Here is a 13,089-nt window from a genome sequence, read left to right as displayed (position 1 = left end):
CACATGCCTTCGCACGAGTACCGGACCTGGGGTGGAGAGCCATGACGGCATGGATACGCCTGAGGTGGATTTCCGGGGAAAGACAAACATTCGTTCATGAGGCGTGGTATTAGTGGCCGTACACAATAGCGACCGTATCGAATGGAGCACATCCGAGAGGACTTCCTGCCAGCGGGAGATAGGGAGGCCCTTGGTCCTCAGAGCTAGAGTGACTGCTTTCCATACTGTCCCGTTCTCTCGCTCCACTTGGCCGTTACCCCGGGGGTTGTAGCTGGTGGTACGGCTCGTGGCGATCCCCCTGGACAGCATGTACTGGCGTAGCTCTTCACTCATGAAGGACGCCCCCCTATCCGTATGGATGTAGCTCGGCATACCGAACAGGCAGAACAGGCTGTTGAGGCATTTAATGACCGTGGCGCTGGTCATGTCTGGGCAGGGGAAGGCGAATGGGAACCGGGAGTATTCGTCCACAATGTTCAGGAAGTAAACATTGCGGTCGACGGACGGGAGGGGGCCCTTGAAATCTAAGCTGAGCCGCTCAAAGGGCCGTGTAGCTTTGATTAAGTGGGCTCTATCTGGGCGGTAGAACCGAGGCTTGCACTCAGCGCAAGTGCGGCAGTTCCTGGTCAGGGACCGAACTTCCTCAATCGAGTAGGGTAAGTTACGAGACTTTATGAAGTGGAACAGCCGCGTGACCCCTGGGTGGCAGAGGTCGTTGTGGCGGGTCTGTAGCCGATCCCCGGTGGCGCTGGCACACATCCCTCGTGAGAGGGCGTCAAGGGATTCGTTAAGGGCCCCTGGCCGGTAAATGATGTCGTACTCGAAGGTGGAGAGCTCGATCCGCCACCTAAGAATCTTATCATTTTTAATCTTCCCCCTCTGTTTATTATTGAACATAAACGCTACCGACCGCTGGTCGGTAAGTAGGGTGAAGCGTTTGCCGGCTAGGTAGTGGCGCCAGTGGCGCACTGCCTCCACGATGGCTTGGGCCTCCTTTTCCACGGAGGAGTGTCTGATCTCGGGCCCCTGGAGGGTCCTCGAGAAGAAAGCTACGGGCCGCCCCGCCTGGTTGAGGGTGGCCGCCAAGGCGAAGTCAGACGCATCACTTTCCACTTGAAATGGAGTGTTCTCGTCCACTGCCTGTAGCGTGGCCCGCTCAATATCCTGCTTAATGCTTTTGAAGGCGGCGTGGGCCTCAGCAGAGAGCAGAAAAGAGGATGCTTTCAAGAGGGGGCGGGCTTTGTCGGAGTAGTTGGGGACCCATTGGGAATAATAAGAAAATAACCCCAGGCACCTTTTCAGGGCTTTGGGAGTGTTGGGCAGGGGCAGCTCCCGTAGGGGGCGCAATCGGTCGGGGTCTGGTCCGATTTCCCCATTCTCCACCACGCTGCCTAGTATGCAGAGGCGCGTGGTGCTAAAAACGCACTTGTCCTCGTTGTAGGTGAGGTTTAGTTTTTGTGCGGTTTCCAGGAACCTCTCGAGGTTCGAGTCGTGATCCTGCTGATTGTGGCCGCAGATGGTGACGTTGTCGAGGTAGGGGAAGGTTGCCTGCAAGTGGTGGTCATCGACCATGCGGTCCATCTCCCTCTGAAAGACCGAGACCCCATTCATCACCCCAAAGGGGACTCTGAGGAATTGGTAGAGGCGTCCGTTCGCCTCGAAGGCGGTGTACGGGCGGTCCTCTGGTCTGATAGGGAGCTGGTGGTACGTTGACTTGAGGTCGATGGTGGAGAACACCCGGTATTGGGCGATTTGGTTCACCATTTCTGATATGCGGGGTAGCGGGTAGGCGTCTAGTAGGGTGTACCTGTTGATCGTTTGACTATAGTCGATCACCATCCGTTTCTTCTCGCTACCCCTTACCACTACCACTTGGGCGCGCCACGGGCTATTGCTGCGTTCAATAATGCGCTCTTTCAGGAGCCTGTCTACCTCGGTCGCGATAAACCGCCTGTCCTCCCAGCTGTACCTCCTGCTTTTGGTCACTATTGGCCGGCAGTTAGGGGTAAGGTTCGCGAATAGCGAAGGCGGCTTTACCTTCAGGGTAGCCAGACCGCACACTGTGAGGGGCGGCTGGGACCCACCGTACTTGAGCGTGATGCTTTGGTGGTTGCACTGGAAATCCAGGCCCAAGATCACGCTCGCACATAGGTTCTTCATGATTAATACTTTAAAATTATCATATACAGTTCCGTTAACGCACAATTGTACCGTGCAGTAACCCAGAATGGTCGATGTCTGGGTTTTGTCAGCCATAGAGATGGTACCCTGAGTAGGGACCACCTTTAGGGAGAGTTGTTGTGCCAGTTCTGGGTGGATAAAGCTCTCCGTGCTTCCACTGTCAATTAAGCATTTAACCCGGCACCCGTTTACCTCGATGTCCACCATTGATCTGGATAGCGGGTGCGGCCTGGTCTGGTCCACTGTGACCGATGCCACTGTAGGGCCCTGATCGATACAAGATGGCGTCCACGCTGTCTGCTCACAAGATGGCAGACCCCACGAGGTCGGGCAAGATGGCGTCCAAGATGGCCGCTCCCACGGCGCACACGCGGCGGTGGCGGGTTTTCCGGCGGTTGGTTTTCCGGCGGGGTTCCCTCTGCACACCTTCCCGAAGTGCCCCTTCTTACCGCACTTAAAGCAGGTGGTGCCTTTCGCCGGGCACAGGTTTCTGGTGTGCTTTGGCTGCCCGCAGAAGTAGCAGTTGGGACCCTGACGCGTCGCGGCTGTCGTAGGGCTTCTGGGGGGAGAGCGGGGCCCAGCCGGTGTCGGGCTGTCGGGCGGGGAAGATGCCTTCCAATATGGCGGCGCCCTCGGTGCACACGTGGTGGCGTGGACGGCGCGGGCTGAAGAGTAGGCGTCCGAGTTTCTCTGGGCCACATCCAGGGATCGCGCGGTGTCCGCAGCCTGTTTCAGGTCCAACCCCGTTTTTTCCAGCAGTCTTTGCCGGATGTAAGTGGAGCTGAGGCCTGTGATGAAGGCATCACGAACAAGCTCGTCAGTGTACACTGCGGCTTTTACATCTCGGCACTTGCAGTCTTTGCCAAGCATTTTCAGGGTGCTTAGGAACTCCTCCACCGATTCCCCAGGTCGCTGTGCGCGGGTGGCGAGCAGGTGCCTAGCATACACCTCATTCGTAGGCTGCTGGTAATGCGCCTTTAAGATGTCGCAGGCAGCCAGGTACGTCTCGGCGTCTTGGATGAGGGGGTAAGCCCGGTGGCTTACCCAATTCCGCAGAATTCCGAGTCTCATCCTTGCAGCGTCCGTAGCGTCTTTGACGGCTGCGGAATTGTCCAGGAAGAATTCCATACACTCAAACCAGTGTCCGAAGCATGCTGATGCGTCCGGAGCATGTTGATCCAAATCCAAACGTTCGGGTTTCAGGAGTTGATCCATAGTGTTGAAAATAAGTTAATAAAATTGATGTGCCTCAATAATTCCGAGACTCGAAAGTAGCAGAACAAACCAAGGCTTTTATTAACTTAGAACGAAACACGTAAGCGAGAGAGATGTCGTCCTTCTGGAGAATGGGGCTAGACTGAAGCTAGCTTACAAACGGGGCCAGGTATGGGCGGAGCCCTACACACAGCACATTCCAGTATACAATACAGCACATTCCAGTACACAATACAATGAGGTCTGGGGGAAGGGAAATGACACTGAAACCGATCTCAGTCACAGGCAGTGATGAATGGAAATATTTCATCACATTACGTGTGTCAGAAACCCCACATTCGGGGAAATCTGACCATTCCCCACACAAGCCAAAAATCGGGGCCAGAGGCCCACTACTTAAAAAAAAAAGGCAGCACTATATGAGCAGCCAGCAGCCCTCCCATTGCTACTGGAGTCTGGAGCCCAACATTCCAGCTCCCTACCCCCATGACATTCCCAGCACTTTATGTGTTGGGCCTACCGGGAGCACTACTGAAATATTTAAATGAGCTGACAGCACAATATTGTGTGGGCTCAGCCATTTTGGCCAGCACCCAATGCGGCATATGTGGGGTCTTGCTGTGCATAAACTGGTTGCAATGTTTGCCATAATAATAATAGCCACTGTACTCGAAAGTAATTAATTGCACGCAAAGCACTTTGAAATGTTTGAGAGATGTGGATAAGTGCTGCATAAATGGATACCTTTCTTTCTCATTGCTGAATGTCTTGGTGTTGCGATATTCTGAGTGTTTTGTGCCAATAAAGGAAAAGAGAATTGAATGACTGGATGAGCAAATTAGGATAATTAAAATAATTTTTGTCTTCTCCATCTGTGCTGCTTTGGAAGTGCAGTATTTTGCTCACAAATAGGCATAATTTTCTGTTTCCATTATGCCATCATTGTTATGTGCGAATATACATGCTTTCATTATCCCATTATGAAGCTGATATGTTCAGCACAAAATCAGTCATAACAGGTGTAAGTAATGCATGTCTGTGCATACAGTAAACACATAGATTAGAGAGAATCACACACAAAGCTTCATACTGGTAGGGAAACAAGGGGATGACAGAATAAACTAAAAATTAAAAGTATCACATTTTCTCGAAGAACTAAACAATCCCCATACAGCTTAGATCTTACCTAGATTAACAGAATAAGTTGAGCTTTTCTTTTACATGTTTGTTACATATCTTGGTACTTTTAAAATGCATTGAGGGAAGATTTCCTCTGTGCTTGCTATATATAACTAAATTGTAAACTCATTGGGGTAGATTTCCAACTTGCCACCCGGTTGTAAAACTGACATTGTGGATAGGCCACCCATTATAAAAAAAACTCCCGACTTCAATTATCAATAAATTGAACCACAAGAAACTATTTACCATGAGTGACAACCAGGGGCATGGAATGAAGCTCAGGAGAGGGAAGATGAATGGACAGATCAGTTATAACTATTTCACACAGAGGATGGTGAAACTTTAGATTGGACTGCCAGCCAGGTTTTCGAGGCTGATAACAGGAGTAATCTTAAGAGTAAGGCAGACATTTGGTGAGAAAATGAGGGAGATGGGTAGTGAATGGTGTATTCTGTTTTTGAACTTTGCAGCCAGACAAAATGGTCCTTCCAGGTCCTGCTCATTGCTACGTCCCTATATATGCATATCTCTTTTTTATCAAACCAGTGCAGAACGCCTTTCACAGCTCACTACCCCAGTTGCTAACCTTAGTCACATTCGTGGTCACAACATAAGATAGGGTGGCCATATATTCTTAACCAAATCCAGGGACACACAGGTAGGGGGCACAGCAAAGTAGCCAGGACGGAAAATGTAGATTGTGCAGCATAGCAAGGCAAATTCTTTTAGCAGCCTATATTTTAACAATTGCACATATACACTACAAATGCAAAACAAATGTGCATATAATTACGGCGAATGTGACATCACGCTATTGAAGCGTATTAAGGTACCATTAATAAATAACACAGTAACACTCTTCAGGAACGTCAGTTTTTCATACCCACTGTCTATATGGCCTATTCAGAAAATCTCTTTCTTCTCATCACTGCCCAAGTCATTTATTTCCCTCCCTCTTCTTTCCGGCCCTCCATGAAATTCCTCTGACCAAATTTTTCATCACTCCTCCCAATACCACCTTCTTTGGCTTAGTGTCCATTTTTTTGATTATGCTTCTGTGAACGACTTTGAGATCTGGAAACGGGGTGGGGGTGGGGGGGTTGGGGTGGAGAAGCTCAGTGTTTGCTCAGTGCAGAGTAAATGGCCTGTTTCCATGTTGTAACTTCAATGTATTTCAATGCAAAGAGTGGATTCCCCACTCCTCGCACAAGAACTTCCCAGGAACATTATTGAGTTCTGGGAAAGGTCCCACAGCAAACACGGAACTGTGCCTTCCTTGCCTGGGCACTGGCCGACCCGCCGTCTATTCCCAACGCTAACTGGTCGATGCGCCATCTATTCCCAGCACCGACTGACCGACCCGCCATCTATTTGTTTCTCCCTCGGCCCCATGATCCTCCCCACAGCCTAACCTCTAAAGCTGCTCCTGATGGCGCCGTGTTATCGGCCCGGAGAACCATGGCATGTCAGAGCCTCTCGGCCCTTCAGGCTCACTCTCTCCAATTGGCTCTTCACCAGAAGCCACATGAGACTCAGCATCATGGCCCAGCCCAGGAAGGAGCCCAATTACAGCCTCGTGAGGCAGCGACCGTCCTCAGGCTCGCGGGCTGTGGACTCGTCCACTCGGTTCCAGCTACAGGAAGTCGGGTGGTCTGCCGGTTCCCAGGGTCTAGGCCAAGACTTTTATTCGATGACCGGTGTTTGTGCTTCAGTCCTATGAAGCGGTAGTGAGTTTGTAGCATCACTTCGCTAATTTCCCCGTTATTTTTGTCCGCTTTATATTTAACCTGCGCCACCCCGTGCGAGAAATGGGAAAGCCCGCACAGTGAGGGGCAGCCCTGGGGCAAACCCGCATCGACCAATCAGATTCGCGTTTTCACATCACCATAAGAACATAAGAAATAGGAGCAGGAGTAGGCCAATCGGTCCCTCGAGCCTGCTCCACCATTCAATAAGATCATGGCTGATCTGATCCTAACCTCAAATCTTCTATCACTCTCCATCCCACCCGAACCCATGTGATCTCCCGGGAGAGGCGAAAAACCAGATAAAAAACCCAATGGCCAATTTGGGAGAAAAAATCTGGGAAATTCCTCTCCAACCCATCTAGACGATCGAAGCTCTTCCAGGAGATCACTCTGTCCCTATATTTTCTACAGTACTTACCTTCTGTAAAGGCGATCTCCACCCCAGCCAGGAACAGGAATAAAACCATCTCCTGAAATCTAACACAGAATTAGAACACAAGAAGTAGGAGCAGAACCAGGCTACACAGCCCCTGGGCCCACTCCACTACCCACAGGGCCATGACCATTCCGAACCTAGACTCATGTCCAATTTCCTGCCCGCTCCCCGTAACCCTTAATTCCCTTTACTTCTAGGAAACTATCTATTTCTGTTTTAAATTTATTTAATGATGTAGCTTCCACAGCTTTCTGGGGCAGCAAATTCCACAAACCTACCACCCTCTGAGTGAAGAAGTTTCTCCTCAACTCAGTTTTGAAAGAGCAGCCCCTTATTTTAAGATTATGCCCCTTAGTTCTAGTTTCACCCATCATTGGGAACATCCTCACCGCATCCACCCGATCAAGCCCCTTCACAATCTTATATGTTTCAATAAGATCGCCTCTCATTCTTCTGAACTCCAATGAGTAGAGTCCCAATCTACTCAACCTCTCCTCATATGACCACCCCCTCATTCCCGGGATTAACCGAGTGAACCTTCTTTGTACTGACTCGAGAGCAAGTATGTCTTTTCTTAAGTATGGACACCAAAACTGTATGCAGTATTCCAGGTGCGGTCTCACCAATACCTTGTATAACTGCAGCAATACCTCCCTGTTTTTATATTCTATCCCCCTAGCAATAAAAGCCAACATTCCATTGGCCTTCTTGATCACTTGCTGCACCTGCATACTAACTTTTTGAGTTTCGTGCACCAGGACCCCCAGATCCCTTTGTACTACAGTACTTTCCAGTTTCTTGCCATTAAGATAATAACTTGCTCTATGATTTTTCCTGCCAAAGTGCATAACCTCACACTTTCCAGTATTGTATTCCATCTGCCAAATCTCTGCCCACTTACTTAGCCTGTCTATGTCACTTTGCAGGTTTTTTATGTCCTCCTCACTCACTACTTTCCCTCCCATCTTTGTATCATCTGCAAACTTTGATATGTTACACTCGGTCCCCTCCTCCAAATCGTTAATATAGATTGTAAAGAGTTGGGGACCCAGCACTGACCCCTGCGGAACACCACTAGTTACTGATTGCCAGTCTGAGAATGAACCATTTATCCCAACTCTCTGCTTTCTGTTAGAGAGCCAATTCTCCACCCACGCCAGAATATTACCCCCAATCCCGTGATTTTTTATCTTGAGCAATAATCTTTTGTGTGGCACCTTGTCAAATGCCTTTTGGAAGTCTAAATACACTACGTTCATTGGTTCTCCTTTATCCACCCTGTATGTTACTTCCTCAAAATAACCAGCCAATGGTGTGTGTTACCTGACCCCAGGCTTCGGCTCACACAGATAAAACCACCATCACACCTCCCGCGCAAACACAGCCGCCCCATTGGTCAGCACTCAGCCCCCACTCTGTCCTTTCATTGGTCCAAAACTGAAGCCAATTCAGTCAAAGTCAAACTGTCATCACAAATCGTGATCTGTCCTTTCATTGGTCCAAACTGAAGCCAATCTGGTTAAAGCAATTCAGCAGACAACAAAGGGTGATCCACCCTTTCATTGGTCTGTCGCTACTAAAGGGCAGAGAATCTGTGCATCAACTGTGGGCCCTGTTGATTGGTCCATCTCAGAGTCCCTGAGTGCAGGCCCGGATTTAAGTGAGCTGCAATTAGGATGAATGGAGCTTATTCAAATAAAATGGCAGCTAGAGTACTGGGGACGAATTTCGTGAACCGGAGACCTTTCCGGGGACATTGTTTGCCCGGGGACACAGTACCTCATCCGGGGACTGTCCCCGGAAAACAGGGACGTAAGGTCACCCTAACGTAGCAATCCCTAGTGACAAATCAGACTCCAGGAAAACTCATGCTTATGTTGTTTGCTGTAGTGGCTGTTCGGCTTAATGCTGCTTCGTATTTAAAATACGAGCCTAAATGGCTGTAAGTCTCAGTAAGCTGCACAGTCCTGCCATTTTATTGGTAGTTTAAAGTCAGCTCATGGAGGTTAGCAAAATAACAGCCTCCAGAAGTAATTTTGTTACATTTATAAATCAAACTCCCCAGCACACAGAGGTGCAAAAATCATTGATTTGGCTCAGCCGTCCTCCTAAATAGTTTACGAAACTTTTTGCAGGATTAACTTTTTCAGTCAGTTTGACCTTCCTTTGTTAAGTTAACAAAATGAAGTGCATTTCCATACTGCATACAGAACAGAAAAATAAAGAACCACAGAAGATTTCCTGTCCTTTACCTTTCAATGACAATATCCTTTTTCCTTAGTAAACTCTCTTTTATCTTCAGCTGTGAGTCCCTCTGGCTTGGGTCCTGGTTTAACTGGGTGGGGTAGACCATTGAAACCTGCAATGGTGACTTATTGAGTATCTGAAGAAAAAAGTGAGAAGTATGCATTTAATGAAAATATTGGGATTCATTGGCTAGAATTAAATACAGGGCAATTTGTTACAACTTAAAATACTCAAAATTAATTTTCTTTCAGAAACAAACAGGGAAATGATTGTTTATCAATCTATAATTTGTAGACATAATCAATAATATTCAGTACAGTTTTATCATCCCCTCCTTGCTTTCATTTTCAACCCATCCTATAAATAAAAAACCCAGAATAACATTTTCCCATTTTATTTGTCTTTATCCACTTGTATTCCTGATTTTGAAGGTCTGTGTATTGCTCTGTTCCTCTGTTCTACTAAGAATTTGACCAGTTAGGATCCATTTCCATTCACTGTGAACTGCATTTGCTACATATCTGGATGCTGACTCCAAGGGGTCGATTTTGTGGAACCTGTCGGGAAGAAGGCGGGACTTCCCCTTTCAGGTTTCTGACCCGCCTACTTTGACGTCCGGCCAATCCGCGCGATTTTCCCTTGATTGACCTTGTTGAGCCCACCCAGCGGGCTCAGCAGGCCAATTAAGGGCCACCTGGCAACAGGTGATGTCACAGACTGCAATTTCATCTGTCAAGATTTCTGACAGATGAAATATCAGTGTCTCACAGCTGTTTGAAGCTGTGAAACACTGACAGTCTGATTTCTAAGCTGAGTCCTTCTACGCAGACTCAGTTAGAAATCTCAGCAGCACTAAAAGCTGCAGGCTGTCACTTTTGACAGATGTCAGCCGTTCAGCTTTAAGTTCCGGCTGACTGATGCGCTCCCGACGCCTAGAGGAAGAAAGGCTGTGAAGGTAAGTAAAGGTAAGTAAAAGTTCTTTACACACTTTAGACACACCAAACACACTTACCTTTACACTCATGCACCCATCACTCACCTGAGCGCCGACATTGCGACCCCTCCAACTCCTTCAACCCGACGGCCCGCTCCAACCTGGCGTGGTTTGGAGCCATCGGGAAACCCACACGAAACCCCTCAAAATGGGGATTAGGCTAAAAACTGCCTGTTAACTACCTGGTAACAGGCAGTTAATTGGCACTAATCCCTTCCCGCCTGGTTTCGGCGGGTCCCAGTGCGGGGTGGGTACCTGCCGCCCCTGAAATTTATGTGGGGCGGGATTTTGGGTGGGATGGTGGCGGGACCCCCAAAGTCGGGATTTCCCCCCCCCCCCACACGCCTGAAACCCCGCCTGACGGCTCCCCGAAAATCTAGCCCCAATACTTCTTAATATTACCTATACTTATCTTAAAATTTAATTCAGTCTACAGTTTATGTTAGATATAATAAATTAAGGTTTGTGACAACCCAAAGCTTCTGGAGGCTAACGCAAACCCTGAATCTCAGCCAATTTCACTAAACCTCACGTCTTCAGCATTTGCTTGACTCTTCACCCTCATAAAATATTTCTCAAGTTGGAATGGCTGCTTACAGTGCAAAATAATAAAAGTTCGCAAATGTCATGATTATTTACCTAAGCTTCTGCAATCCCCACTACGCCAGGCACTACTTAATTGCTATTTTCTGTATGGGGTGGAGTAAAAGTTTGCACTCCTAATACACAACTCTGGAAATGTATCTTGTAGCTGGTAATAAACTGTATGTAAAGGAGAACAAAGAACAGATCTGCATCGGAACATAGGGACATATATGTTCATAGGAACATGTATAAAAATAATTATTTTATCATAGGCGGCAATTTCTAAATAAGTAAAAAGCAGAATGGTGGCTATTATGAGCATGAGCTTATGCAGGGAATCAAGATACTTTAGGGTATCCATATTTTTACCTAATCCTGGGGTTAAGTGTTAGTGAAGGACTCTATCACAGTGTTGGATGTAACAATGCCCTGGGGAGTTGCATTGAGACAGAACCCATATGAATAGAGTTAAAAAATTGAAAGAGAAGTGATACAATTTGTGTGTTACAGGCTACCAAACAGCGGAGATGAGATAAAGGGAAAGATCTGCAGACAGTTAAGAGATATGCAAGAACAACGGCAATAATATCAGGTGACTTTAATAACAATTATTCTAGTCTATCTCAGAGTAATATATGTAGCCAAAGTGGGGAATGCTTTTTAGAATACATCCAGACTTGATTCCTAGATGAGTATGTTTCTAGTTCAATGAGGAAAGAAGTATTGTATGACAGTTCTGGGTAGCTGTGTTAATCAGAAATGTGTTAATCAGAAATAACATAATGGCAGTAGCAAGAAAGGCCATAATTAACAAACAGATAGAAACAGAATCAATATGGAATGAGAGGAAAGATAAAAAGGGATTGGCTATACTATTAAGGGTATACTACAGACCAAAGTAAAGGAAGTGGAAAGTGAAATATGTAAGGAAGTCTCTGAATTCAGTAAAAAAACATAGAATCATAATCATGCAGGACTTCAACTACCCCCAAATAAACGTCCAGGACAGGGAGTGAAAGGGGAGAAGGGGATTCAATTTTACAGTGTGTGTAAGACTCCTTTCTAACCCAATATATAAGAAGCATATCAAGGGAGGAAGTATTGCTGGACCTAATAATGGGAAATGAACCAGAGCATATAACAGAAGTAAGTGTGGGGGAACATCTAGGGAGTAGTGATCACAATATAATAAAGTTTAAGATAATGATTGAGAGAGATATAGATAGTACAAAGACCAAAGCAATAGATTGGACAAAGGCCAGCCATGAAGGAATAAGGACAGAGCCAAGTAAGGTAAACTGGAAAAAATATTGACAAATAAAGAAGTAGTACAACTGTAGGCAATATTTAATAGCAAAGGAGTGTGAAGGAATAAGCCATATAACCTATTCAGAAAAATACACTATCTTATGAAAGAATTCTGGCCTTAATAAAACATAACAAACTGGGTTTGGAAATTTAGAAACCTAACTATGAAATAGCCATGAAAGCATTCTGGCTATTGAGATAAGATAGTTGTTGACCCTGAATAAATAACCTTATTGAAACAGAAGGTGCAGGCTCCGACAAGCTGACTTTTGGGAACAAAACAATGGTTCACCCTGGATAAGGTGTTCTAATTTAAACTTCATAAAGATAGCACATAAGATAAGGAACATCTGCCCTCATAAAGATGACATAAAGGAAGGAACACTTGCCGTCACACCATTTTTATATGGTAAACGTAAAACACCTAGAGATGAGACAAGATTCTGTAATGCTACCAGCTGAGGTGACAGTAAGATTTGCAGAGGTCGGCAGAAAAATGACTAGAGATAACTAGCTTGCATTAGCAGAAAACCTTAAAGGAAATACCACTGGAAAAGGGTATAAATATTGAACTCTCAAATAGGATAACAGACTCGCTATAATCGGGCAAAGCGATTCTCGGCTGCAGAGGCGGCTCTATAGTCTACCACTCTTTGTACTTCAGGGATCAAAGGTATTTGATATTGATGGATATCCTGTATAGAGAACTTTAAGAACTGTAATACTGTAGCGAAGTTAAGATTTAAAAGTAAGATTCTCTGTTAATAATAAGATAGCATTTTTTCTCTTTTTAGAACGGTTAATGTTGCGATTGACTGATTCACCAACTGTAAATTGCATGTTGGTTCTTTAATAAATCTATATATTTTTAGAATTGTCTCACATAAGACTTCTGTATCAAAAACTCGCGAACTCAATTTCTGTACACTCTTTGGTGAGGAGTTGCAGATTTATTAGAGAGTTTTCCGGACCCTCATGATATCTGGAACGTTACAGTTTAGCTAAACTTATTAAAAGCGCTATCTGGAGGATGGTAAAATTCTCAGGTTGCTCCTTTCCTTTAGGGAGAGATAGTCCTGTAAGGATTGCAAAATTACACATTTTCCCCCAAAGGAAGAAAGGAGAGATATTGGACTGTTTGAAGGAAATATTGGGCCAAAGGGATTTAAAATTTAAAACCCCAGGAAGATTTG

General features: G+C 46.2%; 1 protein-coding gene across 6 annotated transcripts in view; it reads right to left on the bottom strand.

Moving 5' to 3' along the window:
- cep85l (centrosomal protein 85L) overlaps positions 1–13,089 on the bottom strand; it is a 361,990-nt gene that overhangs the window by 77,730 nt on the left and 271,171 nt on the right. For all 6 annotated transcript variants that reach the window (XM_085997327.1, XM_085997326.1, XM_085997324.1 and 3 more), the window contains one exon: positions 9,015–9,145. In XM_085997327.1, coding sequence (XP_085853453.1) covers positions 9,015–9,145 — 131 coding nt within the window. The remainder of the gene's footprint in view (positions 1–9,014; positions 9,146–13,089) is intronic.

This window comes from Somniosus microcephalus, chromosome 9 (genome assembly GCF_052327205.1).
Source record: "Somniosus microcephalus isolate GS21.2 chromosome 9, FLI_Smic_1.0, whole genome shotgun sequence".
NCBI lineage: Eukaryota > Metazoa > Chordata > Chondrichthyes > Squaliformes > Somniosidae > Somniosus > Somniosus microcephalus.
Note: the sequence above shows the minus strand (reverse complement) of the source record. Positions and strands in the feature narration are given on the sequence as shown.